Source organism: Podarcis erhardii (genome assembly GCF_964252035.2).
Source record: "Podarcis erhardii genome assembly, chromosome: 13".
Taxonomy (NCBI): domain Eukaryota; kingdom Metazoa; phylum Chordata; class Lepidosauria; order Squamata; family Lacertidae; genus Podarcis; species Podarcis erhardii.
This window is the reverse complement of record NC_138502.1, coordinates 24,383,507-24,403,325: the sequence shown is the minus strand read 5'-3', so window position 1 is coordinate 24,403,325 and position 19,819 is coordinate 24,383,507. Positions and strand designations below refer to the sequence as shown.

General features: G+C 40.4%; 3 protein-coding genes across 3 annotated transcripts in view; 2 read left to right on the top strand and 1 right to left on the bottom strand.

Annotated features, from left to right (window-relative positions):
- Positions 1-19,819, top strand: part of LOC309327030 (vomeronasal type-2 receptor 26-like) — a gene marked incomplete at both ends in the record, with an annotated part of 336,857 nt that overhangs the window by 187,942 nt on the left and 129,096 nt on the right. The gene's annotated exons all lie outside the window — the stretch shown is intronic.
- LOC309328468 (olfactory receptor 5AR1-like) lies at positions 9,975-10,904 on the top strand (the record flags this gene model as incomplete). Its single annotated transcript, XM_081838466.1, has 1 exon — positions 9,975-10,904. The coding sequence occupies one exon, from the start codon at positions 9,975-9,977 to the stop codon at positions 10,902-10,904; it is 930 nt and encodes a 309-aa protein (XP_081694592.1).
- LOC309328467 (olfactory receptor 6B1-like) lies at positions 13,405-14,382 on the bottom strand (the record flags this gene model as incomplete). The annotated part of the gene is made up of 1 exon (XM_081838465.1): positions 13,405-14,382. The coding sequence occupies one exon, from the start codon at positions 14,380-14,382 to the stop codon at positions 13,405-13,407; it is 978 nt and encodes a 325-aa protein (XP_081694591.1).

Here is a 19,819-nt window from a genome sequence, read left to right as displayed (position 1 = left end):
CGAAGATGAACCTGGCTTGGTAGTGAATTGGTAAAAAGTTCAGCTTTCTCAGAAGTGGAGTAACCAGTTGCTATTAATCTGCTCCTGTGAGTAGTCTAGCTGCTGCATTCTGAAAAAGTTGAAACCTCTGGGCTAGATACAAGGGAAGTTCCAAATAAAATGTGCTAAGTAATCAAACATTGAGGTTACCAGTGCTTGAACCACTGTTGTCAGGTTGTCATGGTCCAGGAACGTTCATAGCTTCATACCAACCAGAGCTGGTAAAAAGCACTCCTGGCCACTGAGGTCATTTTGGCCTTGGTGACAGTGACAGAGCAAGGAATATCCCCCCCCCCCGCATATATTTTCCTTCAGAGGGAGTGCCAACCCTTTCAGAACAGGCAGCTGACCTATCACTGAGACATAGGAACCACCCACCCAAAAGGCTTCCATCTTTTCATATTCAAGTTTGGTTTATTGACCCTCATTTATTTCACCACTGCATTCATGCACCAGCCTCGGGTTTGCACACACTTTACTGATTCAGATATAATGGAGAAATAGCCTTGGGTACCATCAACTTATTGGTGATACCTTGCTTCAAAACACTTAATGGCCACTTCTACAGCTTCATTGGGAAAATCATTGGGAATAAAATAGTGCTTGTGGTACACCATGTTATAGACACCAGAGAGCCAAAGAACACTCTCCCACTGTTACTGTCTGGACATGACCCTGCATATAGGAATAGAGACAGTGCATCACAAAACCATCAGTACACATCCCACAGATTTAGTCAAGGAAAATACCATAGTTAATGGAGTTGATATCCACTGTGAGATTGAGCAGAAGTAGCAGGGTTTCGTTGCCCCTCTCCCTCTCTATATAAAGCTCATCTATCAGGAGCCCCAAGGCTGATTCAGTTGCAAACCCAGGCCTGAGCCCAGACTGCCATGGATCCAGATAATCAGTTTCATCTAGGAATGCCACAACCAGCTCAACCACCTTCTCCAGAAAGGAAATATTTGCAACCAGGTGATAGATGTTAAAATAAATTGGGTCCAGAGATGGGGTTTTTTAGTAGTAGTTGTACCAATACTTCCTTTAAGGTGGCAGTTACCTGGACCTACCTATTAAACACCCTCCCCAACTCAATTTCATCAGCCATGATGAGCAAGAATTAAGAAGGCATGGAGTTGGACGCATCTCTCTGCAAGCACCCTGCCACATAATTAGGCCTCATAAACGGAAATTGATCCCATGAAGTTGGAGAAGATGTAGCAGTGAACACTTTATCTGGGACTGAACCAAAATGGTTGCGTCTAAATCACTGTGGAGGTGAAATACTTTATCTTCACAGCAGGCCTCTGTTGCTTCCAGAGTCCTATTCACACCACACCAGGTAAGACCAGATTCTGGATGAGCCAGAAGAGCTCTGTGGGACAATTACAGGCATACCTCCGATATATTGCAGGTTCAGTTCCAGGTCACCGCAATAAAGTGAATATTGCAATTAAGCAAGTTACACACACACACACACACACACACACACACACACGGTAATATATAAGTTACCTTTACACTATACTGCAGACTATTAAGCGTGAAAAAGAATTTTGGTATTTATTTATTTTTTTAAATGTACATACTTTATTTATTTTTTTTAAATACTTCATTGCTAAAAATACTAACCAACACCTGAGCCCTTCAGTGAGTCATATCTCCACACCCCTTTTTTTTTTTTTTTTGCTGATGGAGTGTCTTGCCTCAATGTTGATGGCTGCTGACTGATCAGAGTGGTGGTTGCTGAAAGCTGTGGTGGCTGTTGCAATTTCTTAAAATAAAATAGCAATGAAGTTTATTGATTAACTGTGTGCAACCACACCTGCATCCTTGTAAGGAGCAGCAGGAGTCATTGTGCTGCAAGGCAGGCACCAGCGGCCTAGTCTCCAACTCAGCAGCTGCAGCAACCCTTCAAAACCACATTGTCTCTGAAGCTCAGTAAATCAAAACACAATGAAATGAGGTATGCCTGTACTTGAGGATGCAGTAGAGACTATGAAGTAAGACTTATTCACTGCTCTTATTGCCACATTGTTGGTGCTACACAGCCAGTGTTCTAGTGAGGCATCTAATCATAAGCCTGCATTTTTTATCAAAGCTTATATGTTTGATCAGGGCTTGTATTTTAAAATGAGCTTAAAGATTTTCAAATGTTTCATGCCAGGCAGAAGACCAGCTGCCTAGAGAACCTTGGCAATGTTTTTCCTCCTAGACAAGGGCCCCCCCTGATTTATAGCAGAAAACAATTCTCAAAGTCGTAAAAAGGGAATTACAGGCTGAGAGCAGGACACTGACCTTGCATGTTACAGAGTACAATTAAGCTGTAAGAGTGGTCAAAATTAAGAGTGGGTAAATAGTAAAATAACACCATGTGCCTCCCATTAAACTTGAGCCATATTTTCCTAAGGTTGAAAGGTCAAGAGCAGTGAAAAAGGCAACTGGCTTGGCTGGAGAAGAAGAGGCTTCTTTCTATTTTTATTTTGAGGCTGGAAACTGTTCCTTCCTTTTTTACTTTGAGAAGATTTCTTTTCCTTTTAAAAGGTTATTTATGTATTAAATATATTGGCTTAAATGTAATTATGTAAAGGATTTAGAAACTAAGAACTGTTAAATCCTTATGCTAGATTCTTATTTCATATAGTTGTAAGAGTTGTAACTATCCTGAAATTAAGTCAGCCACCAGCCCAGCCCCCCTGCCAAGCAGGAAACATCATTAGATATATGGTTGTCAGGCCTTTTGTTTAGAGACCTCCAAATGAAGGAGATCTTTCAATGTTGATGTGAACTCAAGATCCTTGACATATGTTTAAGATAAAAATTTAAGATTAACCATCTGTTTTGGAAGGCAATAGGGCAAGGAGGGCAAGAGGTGAGCTGGTAATTAAGGTTCCTTGTTGAGACACATGTAAGATATATTACTACTTATTTGTCATTTATAGATATAAGAATATATAGCTTTTTGTGTCCCATAAAAGGGCGAAAGGAAATGGGTGTATCTTTTGTGATTGGTTCTAGCAAACAGCCAATAGGAATTTCACCCAGGCTGATTGGACAGAGGCAGCCACAGGAGGAGCAAGGGGGCTGGATTAAGGAAATATAAGTACTGGCCAGAATGGCAGGAGGGCAGGCCAGAGCTTGGTAACCATATACCACTGTGCCTCTCATTTATTTGTCTGACAAATAAATTATTATTTTAATTTCTCTATTGCTGCGTTGAATATTTCATTCCAGCTAAGCGTTAACCACAAGCAGGGTGCTACACTAGTTGACATCCATGTTGTATCACATGCAACTTGATAGAGTACCAGGGGGCATTATGGGCACTCCGGAGTGATGAGGTTAGTAGCCTTCTACATCTCACCATTCCATAGTGAAATGGGTGCCTTAACAGGATCACCTGCTCTATCCACTGGAAAGTCCCCCAGAGCATTCAGGGATACATTAGGATCCATAAATCTTGAAGGGCAGACCATCTTCATCAGTCCCCGAATCTTGTCATGGCAGATAACTGTCATGAGTCCAAACTTCACCAGGAAGTAGTCTATCTAAAATATTAGATAGTCCGTGTTACAATGATATGTATAGATGGACACTTAATATATTTTAATAGTCAGTGTAAAAGCAAAGCAGTTCTACCTGTGTTTGAGCAACAGATTGTTCAGACAATCCGTTAGCAGCCATTCTAGGTCAAATTCAATTGCTTCTTTCATCACCTGACATCTTCTGAGTTGGTAGCTGTAATACCACCTTCTGGACATCTGCAGTACAAAAGGGTGGCACTAAAAAGTACCACAAACAATTGTTCAACTGAGTGAGGAATCTTACAGTGACTGTTAGATACGTGTATGTGTGATGTTATGTAGATGTCCCAACAGCATGAAGAGGCCAGTCTCAGCACAAGTCAGGTTATTGTTACAATTTTTAAGGATGATTCATGGAAGTTGTTTGCTATCATAGCGCTAAAAAAGGATCAGGGTATAATCCAGGCAACTGACACCAAAGGATAAATGGATAACATTTACATTAAATGGAGAGTCATTAAAAGATCATGATCTGCATCCATTATTTTTTTTACATACATATGGCGGGGGGGGGGGAGCTTATTTATCAAATTTAGGGTCCAGATGTTTTAATGTTTCAGGTGGTATAGGTATGTGCATTGGGGAACTAGCTGGCTTTTAGGACAACTCTGTGGTGTGCTGGACTTTTTCAAACAGGTTTCTAGGTACAGTGTAGGGGTTCTCACTACCTTCAAGAGGAAACAGAAAATATAGCTTCCTGTGTTGTACAGATTAGACCCCAATTGTGAAAATGATCAATATTTATCATTTCTAACGGAAGAAGTCCTTTCTTCTCCCAAATTATGATTCAACGTGCAACTTCCATGAAGTTGCCTATACACCTTTCAAATTCCTTTCCTTCAAAGCATTCTTACGCAAACATTCCTGTGATTATTCTCTAGCTTGTGCTTCCATCTAGTGGTTATTTTAAAGAAAGCATTAATAGGGATGCTATCAAAGAATCACAACTAGGCACTGATAGTATATGTAGTATTCATCACAAATTTGTTGCACAATAATCTCTTATTTTTCATGGTCTTATAAAATAAAATAGTAAGTTTAATTTAGAACTGGCCCCACTGAGTCCCACTTAAGGTGGAAAGTTTATGGTCAGAGGCAGCAGAGAAGAATGGCTGTTGGGCGGGTAGAGATCTCTCTTCAGACATTTTGTTGGGCTCCTGTGGCAATCGAAGGAGTGGCACTTTTCATATGCGAATTATAACCTGAACATAAACTGGAAATTAAAATAAGGCTTTACTCCTAATCCTGCTTACTCAAAAGTAAACTTCATAAAAGTTAAAAATAGCAAAGATCTCTTTGGAGGAAAAAGTGGTATATAAATGCAATAAACGCATGTCAGTACCAGGGGTTTCTGGAGGAAACAAATTACAGTGGTACCTCGGGTGACAAACACCTCGGGTTACAGACTCTGCTAACCCAGTAGTAGTACCTCGGTTTAAGAACTTTACCTCAGGATGAGAACAGAAATCGTGCAGCAGCAGCAGGAGGCCGCATTAGCTAAAGTGGTACCTCAGGTTAAGAACAGTTTCAGATTAAGAACAGACCTCCAGAATGAATTAAGTTCATAACCAGAGGTACCACTGTATCTAGATCCATTTCAATCTGGTTTCAGGTCTGGTTATGGGACAGATGGCTTTGGTCACTATGATTGATGACTTACACCAGGAATTAGATGCAGAGAGTATGTTCCTGCTAGTTCTGTTGGACCTCTCAGTGGTTTTCAGTACCGTCAGCCATGGTATCCTTCTGGACCACTTTCCTGAAATGGGACTTGGAGGCACTTTTTGGGGACAAAACCCTATGTTTTTGTTACTCTGTAAAAATATGACACTACATCATACCATAGTGTTGTTCTCATGGGGCATTCAGTTCCATATTTTGGGGGAAGAACCCTGGGCTGTTGAGCGCAGCCTAGCTGACACTTAATCATTATTTGTGTGTTCAGATCCAGAAACCTCCCCTCTAAATAAATTCACGCTTGACTCAAATTTTGGTTTTTGGCAGAATTTAGGCCACAACTTTATTGATTACAGAAAGTGACTGGTTGCATAGGCTCTGGTTCGACTAGCTCCCTGCCATGCAGGTAGAGCTGACCCAGGGATCCAGCATAGGTCAGCTAAGGGTGAGCCCCTCTTAGTAATGGAACGGCAAGGATGGGGATTAAATCAAAAGTAAAATGAGGGGAAAGGAAGAGGGTGAAAGGAATTAAAAGAAAGGAATAATGGAAAGATATCACCAGGATGACCCGTTGAAGGTAAATCGCTCTCTCTTGGCTTGCAGAGGACATGCTGTTGGTGTTTCAAATGCACGTGCCGAAAGAGGAAGCTCTGGGTCACATGCATTGGTATAAATAGGTCCCTCAAACCATTTGGACTGTGTCCCATTGGCCAGATTGCACCCAGCAATGAGGAACCTACCAATCGGGTGTTGTGGCTGACCAATCATACCCACCCACAACACAGGGTGTCGGTTTCCAGGTCTCACCACAATACGTGCCCTCTTTAAGGGAGAACCCAATTTATCATAATATTAGCAAATCACCTGTTCATATAAAATACGTTAAAGTGGTATACAACAATGTATACAAAATCAGTGGAGTATAAAATACCATAAAAACATAGGCTCATCTAAAAAAAAAAAATTTAAAAATGACTGAATAGGCCTCTCAGAATAAAAAGGAATTGAGCAGTAAGGATCATTGTTGGAAAAACCATTTCATAGCATTGCACCAGTGACAATAAATGACCAACTTCTATCTGAAGCAAGTCAGCCTTCAGAAACATAACAGGCAGAGGCAAAGATCCACACCTGACCTGAAAGTTTGGTGATTCCCATCCCTTGAAAAGTAATACAATATTCTGAGGGCATTTTTACCTCTTCCCACAAAATCCAATGTAGACTTCTGTAAAGGCCCCCAACTGGAAAAAAGCAAAAGCAAAACATAACCCTCCCTCAACTTTATTACCTGCTAATGGGGCTATACAACCAAAGGGGGATTTTTCAAATTATTCATCAAATTTTAAAACAATTGAATCATTTTCTTATTCACAATTTTTTTTATTGAGCATAATTTGATAGCAAATGGAAACATCCCTATATAATGCACAAGGGAAGGGTAAGGGAGAACCTTATCTGTGTTTTGCTCCTGAGAATTGCTCACATTTTTTTTAGAAAATTGCAGGAAGGAAATAATACATAGTAACAGTGCACATTTGCAGTGACATCTTTAGGTAAAGCATACAGAATATATGGTGCTCACTGTAGAACCCTGGGGATTGCTACCCTTGCGTCCTATAGTTAGGTTATGAAGCTAATCCTATAGGACCACAGCTAAGCTTAAGGAAACAAAAAACCTGAAGTAAGCTTCTTCAGAAGAAACCTTCAAAGAAAGCACAGGGAGGCCAATTCTTCATCTCTAACTGTAATGATGTCAAGATGGTTGTAAGAAAAAAGCAGAATTAATAAAGCTTTATCTAGTGGTATGTATCTGAATTAATATCTGGTTACATCAGGGGTTGTCAACCTGGTCCCAACCACCCACTAGTGGGCATTTCAGGATTCTAGGTGGGTGGTAGGGGCTTCTACGGCACAAGCTGAATCCTCCTTCCATCGAGCACTGGTGGGCAGTAAGGAAATTTTATCATCAAGAAAGATGCATTAGTAGGTATTAAAAGGCTGACTACCCCTGGGTTACATAGTGTGATAGATTGATAGGTTTAGTGGTTGTATGAATCAAGAATATTGTTGAAGTCTATGTGGGATAGAGGGAGCTTTTAATGTGAAATTAGAATACTGTGCACAGTTCTGGTTGCCATATTTCATCAGAGAGCTGGAAAATGTATTTAAGAAAAAGGCATACAAAACAATCTTAAGGGCACAAATTCCATAGAAACACTTTCATGCCTCTTGAATCTGCTAGCAATCAATTTCATTGGATAAACCCAAGATCAAGAGAATGAGAAAATTTACCTCTATCTACTTTCTGCACACCATTGCTAATTATAACAGCCTTCAACAAGTGCCCCAAGTCATATTTTGCTAACTAAAAACAAGGAAACAAACTCAAATGGTTCATGGCGTTTCAGTTGCCTGATTATTTTTCTGCACATTTTTCAATCGTGCAGAATCTGAAGGACCTCCTCCTATTGCCTTAACCTGCCTGAACCCTTTATTCCTCATCAGCATTATTCTCCATCAGATCCCCTCCAAACATACCCGTGTGTGCATATTATCTCAGTTGGCCAGGTTTCTGTCTGACCATGAAATCCACATGTGGAAAGCTCTCCTTGGAAAAGTTTGCTTGGTTCCAAGCCTGTTTTTTTCCTTAGGGTCTGGCAAACATTTAAAAAAATTGCAAAGGCATTCTAGTTTGTTTCACAGATGGATTTAATTGTATCTTTCTGACTTTTCCTGAGCTTTATCTGATGCAAGTGCTCCCACCCCAGAACATGTACAAACCATAGGTTACTTTTATATGCAACAATGTGTGAGAATTACCCTTAAGAGTACAATAATAATAATAATAATAATAATAATAATAATAATAATAATAATTTATTTATATCCCGCCAGTAAAATGATACAACATTCTAGAATCATTTCATTATAAAATCAGAATAATGGCAACCATTGGGCTAGAGTTCTGTGAGGATTGCCAAAGGCCAGGCTGTGCCCTGGCCAAAGGCCTGGTGGAACAGCTCTGTCTTGCAGACCCTGCAAAAAGATGTCAAGTCCCGCAGGGCCCTAGTCTCTTATGACAGAGCGTTCCACCAGATTGGAGCCACAGCCAAAAAAGCCCTGACTCTGGTTGAGGCCAGCCTAACCTCTCTGTGGCCTGGAACCTCCAAGATGTTTTTGTTTGAAGACTGTAAGGTCCTCCGTGGGACATACCAGGAGAGGCGGTCCCATAGGTACGAGGGTCCTAGGCCATATAGGGCTTTAAAGGTTAAAACCAGCACCTTAAACCTGATCCTGTACTCCACCAGGACCCAGTGCAGCTGGTATAGCACTGGGTGAATGTGATCCCGCAGCGAGGACCCTGTAAGGAGTCTCGCCACGGCATTGTGCACCAGCTGGAGATTCTGGGTCAGTCTCAAGGGCAGCCCCACGTAGAGCGAGTTACAATAATCCAGTCTGGAGGTGACCGCCGCATGGATCACAGTGGCTAGGTGAGGGTGAGAGAGGTTAGGAGCCAACTGCTTAGCTTGGCAGAGATGAAAAAATGCCGCCTTTGTTATAGCTGCAATCTGTGCCTCCATGGAAATGGAGGTGTCGATGATTACACCCAAACTCTTAACAGACGGTGCTGGCACTAATTGCGCCCCCACAAGAGATGGAAGTTGCCCTCCCCCACCATCCGATATAGTCTTGACCCAGCCAATGGATCTCTGTCTTTGAAGGGTTTAACTTCAACAGGCTCCCATGTAACCATCCAGCCACAACTTCCAAACATCTGATCAGTGTGTCTGGGGCCGAGTCAGGATGGCCATCCATCAACAGATAGAGTTGGGTGTCATCAGCATACTGATGGCAGCCCAACCCAAAACTCCAGACAAGCTGGGCGAGGGGGTGCATAAAGATGTTGAAAAGCATCGGGGAGAGTATCGCACCCTGCGGCACTCCACACACCAAGGAGTGGTGCGACGACAGTTCCCCCCCCCAAGCGCCACACTCTGTCCCTGACCAGAGAGAAACGAGTGCAGCCATTGAAGGAATGTGCCCTGGATCCCCACGTCGGCGAGGCGGTGGTCCAGGAGTTCGTGATCGACCATGTTGAAGGCTGCTGACAGGTCTAAAAGAATCAGCAGCCCCAACCCGGCTTGATCCAGCTGCCTACGGAGATCATCTGTTAGGGCGACCAGAGTCGTCTCGGTCCCATGACCAGAGCGGAAGCCAGATTGGAATGTGTCCTTTGATGATGTTAATCAAGGAGTTTTCAAACTGCTTTTATGGTTGCATTGTTCTTATTTATTGGTTTTATTATTCTAAATTACACATCACCTTTGGAGTCTTCCACTGTAGTTTATACATTCACAAAAATTGCCCCCCTCCCCCCGTGACTCACATTTCCCCCACAGCTATTGCATGCTGAGTCAATGTTTTCTTCAAGACATCTATCTCAGCTATGATGGTAGATTATTTCCTGGTTAGTCACTGCCAGCTTAGGCCCCATCGGTATATATTAATGTTAGGACTTTTTGCCCTGATGTGGATGTGACCCATGCATAAATTATCTATGTCTCCCAGTTAGACTGGGGGAAAGTTTCTTCAAATCTTACAAAACACATATAAAGCATTTTTTTGGTTTTGTTGTTTTTCTGTGCTTTCTACAGGAGGAAACACTTTGCACATATGGATAATCAAACCCACATCACGGAGTTCATCCTCTTAGGCTTCTCCAGTGATCCAAAGCTCCAGATCTTACTCTTTGCAATCTTCCTGTTGATTTATTTGATAACTCTGTCTGGCAACCTAGCCATCATTTTGGCTATAAGAATGGATGCTAATCTTCACACTCCCATGTATGTCTTCCTTTCTTATTTGGCTTCCCTTGATATTGCTTTTTCTAATGTTACAGTTCCTAAAATGTTAGAAGACTTCCTTTCGGCCAGAAAAGCAATCACCGTTGATTGTTGTTTTACCCAGGTCTTCTTTGTCATGGCGCTTTCAGTGGGAGAGGGTCTCCTCCTCTCTGCGATGGCGTATGATCGGTACACAGCCATCTGTCACCCCTTGCATTATAACATGATGATGAGCAAACGGGTCTGTTCGCAGCTGGTGTGCAGTGTGTTGCTCACTGGCTTTCTCTATGCTCTACTGAACACCCTTCTGCTAACAACTCTGCACTTCTGCAGGGCCAATGTAATCCATCACTTCAGCTGTGAAGCCCCACAACTGTTCAAACTTTCCTGTAGCAGCACTTTTGCAAACCAAATGGTGATTTTCACCCTTGGTTCATTTTTAGGGATGGGGGCTCTCTTCATCACACTGGCTTCCTATATTCACATCATCTCCGCTGTCTTGAGGATACGCTCCATCAAAGGGAAACGCAAGGCTTTTTCCACTTGCACATCTCACGTGACAGTTGTTGTGCTATACTATGGAACAATTTTCTTCAGGTACTTGAAGCCAACCTCAAAGAACTCTCAGGATCAGGAAATGGCTCCCTCTGTCATTTACTTTATTGTGATACCCATGTTAAACCCCATCATCTACAGCCTCCGTAACCAAGAAGTGAAGAGAGCGCTACACAATATGGCATGCAGAAAATTTAACAAATGAAGATATTTAATTCTTTTTCAAAGTTCATGTAGTTGGTGTTTTCATGACAAACTGACATTTGGTCACCAAATACATTTTGAGAAGCACCTTCTGTCTTCCATCTGTAGCGCAGAGCATCTCCTTTGCATGCAGGAGGTTCAATCCCTGGCATCACCAGGTGAGGCTGGGAGAGCCTCCAGTCTTATATGCAAAGTATACATATAAATCAATATAAGAATGTAAACAAAAATGCATTATTGCACAGGGAAATGCTTTGCGGGGAGGGGGAATAAGTCTGTATTTGAGAAAATCACATATAACAATTATATGGGGAGAGATTTATGCTACCATGCTGGTGAATTTTCATGAGGCACTGTTGTTGTTTTTCCATCAAAAACTGATGTGACTATCTGCATAACAAAATCAAAGTTTTGATGGGGGACTTTAACATCCATGACGAGGCAGCTGGCTCTGTAGTGGCTCAGGACTTAATGGCTGCTATGATGACAATGGGGCTATCCCAACATGTCACTTGCCCAACACATGTGGCAGGCCACACTCTGGACCTTTTTGGTCAACTGGGCAGCAAGAGGGAGATCTGAAAGTGGGGAACATTGACATCAGTCCCTTGCCATGGTCAGATCATTTCCTGTTGAGCCTTAGGCTTCCTGCACCTTTTCCCCTTTGCATAGGTGGAGGACCTAAATGGATAGACTGCCCTCTGAGGCTGATGGATCCAGTAGGCTTCCAGGTGACTCCGGGGGATTTTCTGGCTCATATGACTGGCACTACTGTTGAAATCCTGGCCAACCTCTGAAATATCTGGCCATTGACACAATCATTCCTGAGCACCCGCTCCCTGTTATACTCCAGAGCTTAGGGCAAGGAAACAAGCTGGGAGATGGCTCTCATGCAAGTGGAGGAAAGATCTGGCTGAATGCAAGATGGTGTGAGCATATTACATTGATTCTGGCCCAACTGCACTGGCTGCTGATTAGTTTCTGGGCCGAATTCTAAGTGCTGGTTTTGACCTATAAACCTTAAATGGTTCAGGATTGCAATACCTCAAGGACCACCTCTCCCCCATGAACTGACCTGGACCCTATTACAGTCATCTGAGGCCCTTCTTCATGTGCCTACTCCATGAGAAGTCCAGAGGGGGGCAAGGCAAGAATGGGCCTTTTCTTTGGTGGTTACCAGTTTCTGGAATTTTGCATCAGAAAAATATTATATAAGCAGATTAAACCAACACCCAACACCCACTGACAGGAACAGTGATTTCTCCTTCAGCCTATTTTTGTTCCATGCCCATTTCAAATGTGCTCTACCATAGGTCTGTCCAGTCCTAGATTTTGTGGATTTTTTTTAAGTGTTTGTATGTACACATGCGCACGCACACACACACAGAGAGAGAGTTTGTACACACTTTCCTCTAAAGTATTTATTTTGTATACACCCTCCCACTAAAATACACATTTTTGTATGCTTTAAAAAATAAACAAACCTGAGACTGTATTTCTAAATTTAGAGAAGTACATAACTCACTTGATACATGTTTACAAGTCTGGGACCAGCACAAACCTCTTTGTTTTAAACTGCAGATTGAACAATTCCCCCCTCCATTTCTTTTCCTACTAGATCTGTCCATACCATGTTCAGAAATTACAGAAAGAGGCTTCTACTTAAGCCTCAGCAGGAGAAGAACACAGGGAAGAACATGCCCATAGCACAGTAGGAATCTAAATAAAGGAGCTATGCTCATCCCTAACACAATAGAACTTCACCAAATATAAAATGAGTAATCACACATGAAAGTTCCTGACATGATGCAAGTGACAACTAATTCTAGTTAATAATAATAAGAAAAAGTGGTTGGCTATGCTATTCAGTTCTGTAGATGGTAGGCAAAGGGTTACAATTTACCCTTTTCCCATCACATAAAAATGAACATGTATGTGTTCACTGTCATCAACTTTTGAATATTTATTTGCTTCTTATCAAAATAGAAATTCATTATTTAATCTTCACTAAAGAAAGAATATTTGGGCTTTCTGCCTCAGACATCAAAATAAACTGGGAGAAAAAATGCTATCTGAGAATGCTTTTTCACACATATCATACTCTCCAATGCAACATGGCCCCAAACTGGGACATCTCCTTTTTCTGCACTCCTGCTTCAGTCATGGACCTCGAAAAATTATTATTTTCAGGCACAGCATCCCAAAATGCACATTTTGGAGCACTGTGTGAGGTTATGGACCTGAAAAACACACATTTTGGGGGCACTGTGTGAGATTGTGGTCTAGAAAAAATGTTGTTTGGCTGAGGGAGATCTTGACTCTAAATCGTGCAAGAGTATGGCACCCAAAATGGCCACCATGCTCTTGTGGAGGAAAATGGGATGTCCCAGTTTTTCAGGGACAGTTGATGGGTATGACACTCTCTCCAGCATACTTCTTCCAGCAAATGAAAATTGAAAAGGTCCAAGGATATTTCTCAATGAGAAAATAAATAAATAAATCTATCTGTGCCATTCAGCATTAGTGAGGGGCGCTGAGATTTTGGGGAGGGCACTTGTGCTACAGAAAGCTTTTCTTAAAGCTCCCTTGACCTCTTGATTTCTCAGACAGTAAATGAATGGGTTTAGCATTGGGGTGACAATGGTGTATATGACAGAAACCAATTTGTTTAGATCAAAAGGGTGGATCCTCTTTGGTCTTGCATACATGAAGAGAGTGGCTGAGAAGAAGATGGTGACCACAGTGAGGTGAGCAGCACAAGTAGAGAAGGCTTTCTTCCTGCCTTGGACAGTTGGGATACGCAAAATGGTACCAATGATACACACATAGGAAACTGTTGTAACTGAGAGTGGGACCAGCAGAATTATCAATGCCAAGACAAAGTCCACTATTTCAGCGACTGTCATATCTTCACATGCCATATTTAGCAAAGGTGAAATGTCACAGAAGAAGTGGTTGATGATGTTAGGGCCACAAAAGGGTAGGCGAGATATAAATACAACCTTCAGCATTGAGGCGAAGAAGCCAGTTAGCCACGAACCCACAGCTAACTGCAAGCAAAGGCGCTGGGTCATGATGGTTGGATAGCGCAGTGGATTGCAGATGGCCACATATCTATCATATGCCATTACAGCAAGAAGGATACACTCTGTACATATGAGAGAGCTGAAAAAGTAGAGCTGTGTCATGCATCCTTCAAATGAGATGGACTTGTCTTCCACCAGGCAGTTGATCAATAGTTTTGGGACAATAACACAGATGTACCATGTCTCCAGGAAGGAGAGGTTGCTGAGGAAGAAATACATAGGTTTGTTAAGCTGAGGGTTGATTTTGATCACAACAATGATAATTGTGTTCTCCAGGAGTGTCAGGATGTAGGCCACAAGGAATATCACAAACAGAAGCACTTGCAGTTCCATGGTGGTTGGAAATCCAAGTAGGATGAATTCCCGGACAACACTCTTATTCTTATGGTCCATGGATCTACAGCAATAGAAAAGAAAATAGGAAGGATGAGCGGGAAAACAGAAAAAAATAGGCATGGTGCATCCTTATCACATTGACACCCACAGAGCTCAACTGCCTTGTTTCACAGTTTCTTTTACTCTGAAGCTTTGTAGCTCATTCTAGAATCTTCCAAGATTGGTTACATTACAAAATTATTTGGAGATTCATCAGAAGAGCACTAAATTATCCTTCAGTTTTTAGCATTTTTGCCTTTAATTTCATGGATAATTTTCAGAAAATATCCGTCTCATCTTGTTTAATTAAATTGGTGTTTAGGGGTTGATGCTGTTAAATAGGTTGATTTGATTAATTTTGTTTCATGGTTAAGCTGGTCACACTGTTGACAGGGAGGTGCAGGAAAGGTCAAGGTTAGATAAGGTATCAGGTGAGCACCCCTGGGCACCTTTGACCATGAAGGGCATTTGCAAAGGCCAGTTGTTGTAGGTTGTGAGGCCCTTAAGCTGGATGTGAAGCATTCTTTTTTTAAAAAGAATAAAATAAATAGTTTTTATTTCATTTTAATACACCACATACAAAAAGAAAATATGAAGATACACAGATATCCATCACCTAACAAGAAAGAAAGAAAGAAAGAAAGAAAGAAAGAAAGAAAGAAAGAAAGATACAAAACAACACCACCACCAATACATTGAATATTGCTCACAATACATTTAACATAAAAATGACTTTTTCCTATGAGAATGACTTCCCCTCTACTCCTTACTTCTATTTCTCATCTGTTATTCAGTGCCATATTATAGCATGTTTTGGCTTTAATGTTATTTATTCTATCCTAGGTTTTCCATCAGATTTAAAACTCCTACTGAAGTTACTCAAATGCTGCTACAGACTTCAAACTGTCATTGCTATTTTTCAAATAAATTTTAAAGACTTCCCATTTTGTGGTAAATACTTCCTTTGATTTATTTTTTATTCTTTCTGATAACTGGTCTAATTCTGCATATTCGGTCATTTTTGGAATCCACTTTAGAAGGGACTTTATCACTTTTCCAATTTGTCACAATGAGTATTCTTGCTGCAACCGTAGCATAGAGAAAAAGTTCTTTTGTTTTTTTAGGGATATCCAAATCTGTGATTCCTAGTAGGTAAGCTTCTGGTTTTTTGCTGAAAGATATTTTTAACATTTTTTCCAGTTCGCAATGGATATCCTTCCAGAACACCTTGATTTCTTTACATTGCTACCATATGTGATATAGATTACCTAGTTTTTCCTTATACCTCCAACAATTGCTTGGTACACTTTTATACATTTTGGGGAGCTTCCAAGGGGTTATATACCACCAATGTTGCATTTTAAGGAAGTTCTTTCTTAAAGCACAACAAGCTGTAAATTTCCAATCTGTTTTCCACAAATGTTCCCACTGTCACATGGTTATTGTGTATCCAAAGCCTTGCGCCCATTTAACCATGGCTGCAGTGACCTCCTGGATATGAAACATTCTTGAAGCTCACCTGCCACATTTGCACAGAGTTCTGAAGCCCAGGAGTGAGGAAGGAAGATTCCCCTACTGACCATAAGGTGTGTCTCAGTCTTTGGGGCCTAGCCTTCTTATGCCCCTTAGAATTGCCGGGTTTGTCTCACCCAATGCTGAAGTTAGAATCCCATTCTTCCCATTTGCTCTATAGATATAGTTTAAATAAAATGTGGCCCTAGTCCAACCCATCACTTATATCTCACTTCATTTGAAATGCTTGTTCTGTGCTTGTACTTTCTTAATTTGAGATGGGCCATCAGCAGAAATCTTACATGCCACTTTTGAAGGAACCTTATATTTTATATTATATTTTAAACAAAGCCTGAGGTGCTTTCAGACAGCAGATTTTCAAAACCAGTGGACCTTTGAGCACATGTCAGTAGAAGAGTAACATCTCTTAGTGGTGTTAAGTTCTACTTCTGTTTTCATCCCACAATACTATGTGTCATGTGGAAGGCAGAGGACAGATTTAACTTTATTTTTTTATTTTTTTTGAATTTGATTCCGTTCAATTTTATTTATTTATTTTTTTAATTAAATTTTTATTAATTTTACAGAATAAGAAAAAGAACAAAAAAGAAAGAAAATAAAATACAAGAGTTTCATAAATCATAAGTCTTTTACAAAATCTTTTGGACTTCCCCGCGTCTTCCCGAATCTGCATTATTTATAATACCAACTTCAGCATTTTGTTATCTTATTTCATCACTTATTGTATCTTTCATTTTATCATGTTACCCATTTCAGTATATTTGTAACCCAATGTTCATAATGCAAAGTCTTCAGCTATTTGTTATCTTATTTCATTACTTATTGTATCTTTCAGTTCATCATGTTACTAAGGTCAAAAGTTATTATAACCATGATCTTATGTATTGTGATTAAAACATAATGCAATAAAAATTTTTCTTAATTTCACCTCTATCTTCTTGTGCCTTAATTTTCATTTCACCTGATTACCATTGCTGGGGCTAATATTTCCTAAAAAGTGCATTTTCTTAACATTCATACAACTTATAATATTTTTGCAAATAGTCCTTAAATTTTTTCCAGTCCTCTTCCATTGTTTCTTCTCCCAAGTCTCGGATTCTGCCAGTCATTTCAGCCAGTTCCATATAGTCCATCAACTGCGTCTGCCATTCCTCCAGTGTGGGTAAATCTTGTGTCTTCCAACACTTTGCGATAAGAATTCTTGCTGCTGTTGTAGCATACATAAAAAAGGTTCTATCCTTCTTTAACACATTCTGGTCTACAATGCCCAGAAGGAAGGCCTCCGGTTTCTTAGGCACGGTATATCTGAATACCTTTTTTAACTCATTATAGATCATTTCCCAAAAGGCCTTCACTTTCGGACATGTCCACCAGAGATGAAAGAACGTCCCTTCCGCCTCTTTACACTTCCAGCACTTATTATCAGACAGGTGATATATCTTAGCAAGCTTGACTGGGGTCATGTACCACCGGTATATCATTTTCATAATATTTTCTTTCAGGGCACTACATGCCGTGAATTTCAATCCGGTGGTCCATAGCCTTTCCCAGTCCTCAAACATAATGTTATGTCCAATATCCTGTGCCCACTTTATCATGAAGAAGAGTAGAAGAAGAGTTTGGATTTGATATCCCGCCTTTCACTCCCTTTAAGGAGTCTCAAAGCGGCTAACATTCTCCTTTCCCTTCCTCCCCCACAACAAACACTCTGTGAGGTGAGTGGGGCTGAGAGACTTCACAGAAGTGTGACTGGCCCAAGGTCACCCAGCAGCTGCATGTGGAGGAGCGGAGACGCGAACCTGGTTCCCCAGATTAGGAGACTACCGCTCTTAACCACTACACCACACTGGCTCACACATGGCGGATTTAACTGTCTCCTCCTGTGTATTCCATTTAAGCAGCAAGTTATACATTCTTGAAAGTAATTTGTCTTTAGGTTCTAACAATTCTGTCTCTAGTTTCGATTTATCCACCTGGAACCCAACCTTTTTATCTGTTTTAAAAATTTCCCGAATTTGAGCATAATGCAACCAGTCTCGCACCTTGCTTTTTACACTTTCAAAACTCTGCAGCTTCCAATTGTCACCATCTTTTTCAATTAATTCCCAATATTTTGGCCAGTAGGCCTCCATGTTAAGTCTCTTACGTGCCTTGGCCTCCGCCGGTGAAAGCCACCTTGGTGTTTTACTCTCCAATAAGTCTTTATATTTTGTCCAGACCATAAAAATTGCTCTTCTAACAATATGGTTTTTGAACATTTTATGAACTTTAACCTTGTCATACCACAGATACGCATGCCACCCAAAAGCATTATCAAACCCTTCCAGATCTAGGACATCGGTGTTCTCTAACAAAAACCAATCTTTCATCCAGCAGAAGGCTGTAGATTCATAATATAACCTCAAGTCTGGCAGGGCAAATCCCCCCCTTTCTTTCGCATCTGTTAGTATTTTAAACTTAATTCGGGGCTTTTTGCCCTGCCAAACGAACTTAGAGATATCCTTCTGCCACTTTCCAAAACATACCACTTTGTCCACAATCTGCAGGGTCTGAAACAAGAATAACATTTTCGGCAAAACATTCATCTTTATAGCTGCTATTCGGCCTAACAAGGAAAGTTTTAGTCTTGTCCAAATTTCCAAATCCCTTTTAATTTCTGACCAACATTTCTCATAGTTGTCCTTAAACAAATTCAAGTTTTTAGAGGTCAGGTACACCCCTAGGTATTTTACCTTTTTAACCACATTTAATCCTGTCTCTTTCAAAAACTCATCTGCTTCTGTAGACGTTAGGTTCTTTGCTAAAACCTTAGTCTTTTGCTTATTCAACTTAAATCCCGCCACCCGACCATAATCAGAAATTAAATCCAAAACTCTTTTTGTGCTAGAAACTGGCTCCTGTAATGTTAATACCAAATCATCTGCGAATGCTTTCAATTTATATTGTTTTACTCCAACCTCAATGCCCCGAACTGACCGGTCCCTTCTAATCATGTTCAAAAGCACCTCCAGGACAGATTTAACTTTAAACCTGCAATCCTATACAAGGCTGTAGTCCCATTCATTGGAAGTAAGTCCCAATGAATTCAGTGGGACTTATTTCTGAGTAGATCAACATAGGATTGCACTGTCAGTATCCTATTTGCACATTATTTCTTGTAAATGTTTGTTGTTTCGTATTAAGTGAGTCTTAAAAGTCTCCAGTCACGGAAGCTTAAAATTAAAGTTGAATTTTACATTACAACATAAATTATGAAGCGGATCACAAATATAATAGATAACTTAAAAATCATGGGAATGTTCTCTTGCATTTTGTGATGGCTATATCATCACCATCACCATTATCATCATTTTATTTATACCCCACCTTTCCCCCTGATGGGACAGGCAGATTACATATAAAAACAATATCCACTAAAAATAGGGAAAAAATCAAGTTAAAATATCAATTAAACATTGATAGCATTAATATATATATTTATATACATATAAAAAATCTGTTTAACACATACCAGTAATTACACTAAAAACAGCACAGCACCTTACATGCAATACCACCTATAGAAACTATTCTCCCAAACTCTGTTCATTAATTTTGATTGCATTTTATGGCTACAGGTCTTCCACATGAGAAATTACCAAACCTTGATTATTATTATTTAATTCTATGAAAATGCATTCTTTTTTAAAAAAAAAAATCACTCAAATTTGAACATGACATACAGTTTGTCTGAGATTTGTGTTCATTAAAATATCCATCTTTCCACATTGTAAAATGTGGGACAAATAATGCATTTCCTGAAATCTAGAGGTATATTATAATTGTTGAAGAAACCATCTTCTTTCAGATATACAAAAGCTGAAACTAAGAAATGCAATGGAATGTGAAGTTCCTCACTTCCCACCTTACTGCATGAGTTTTT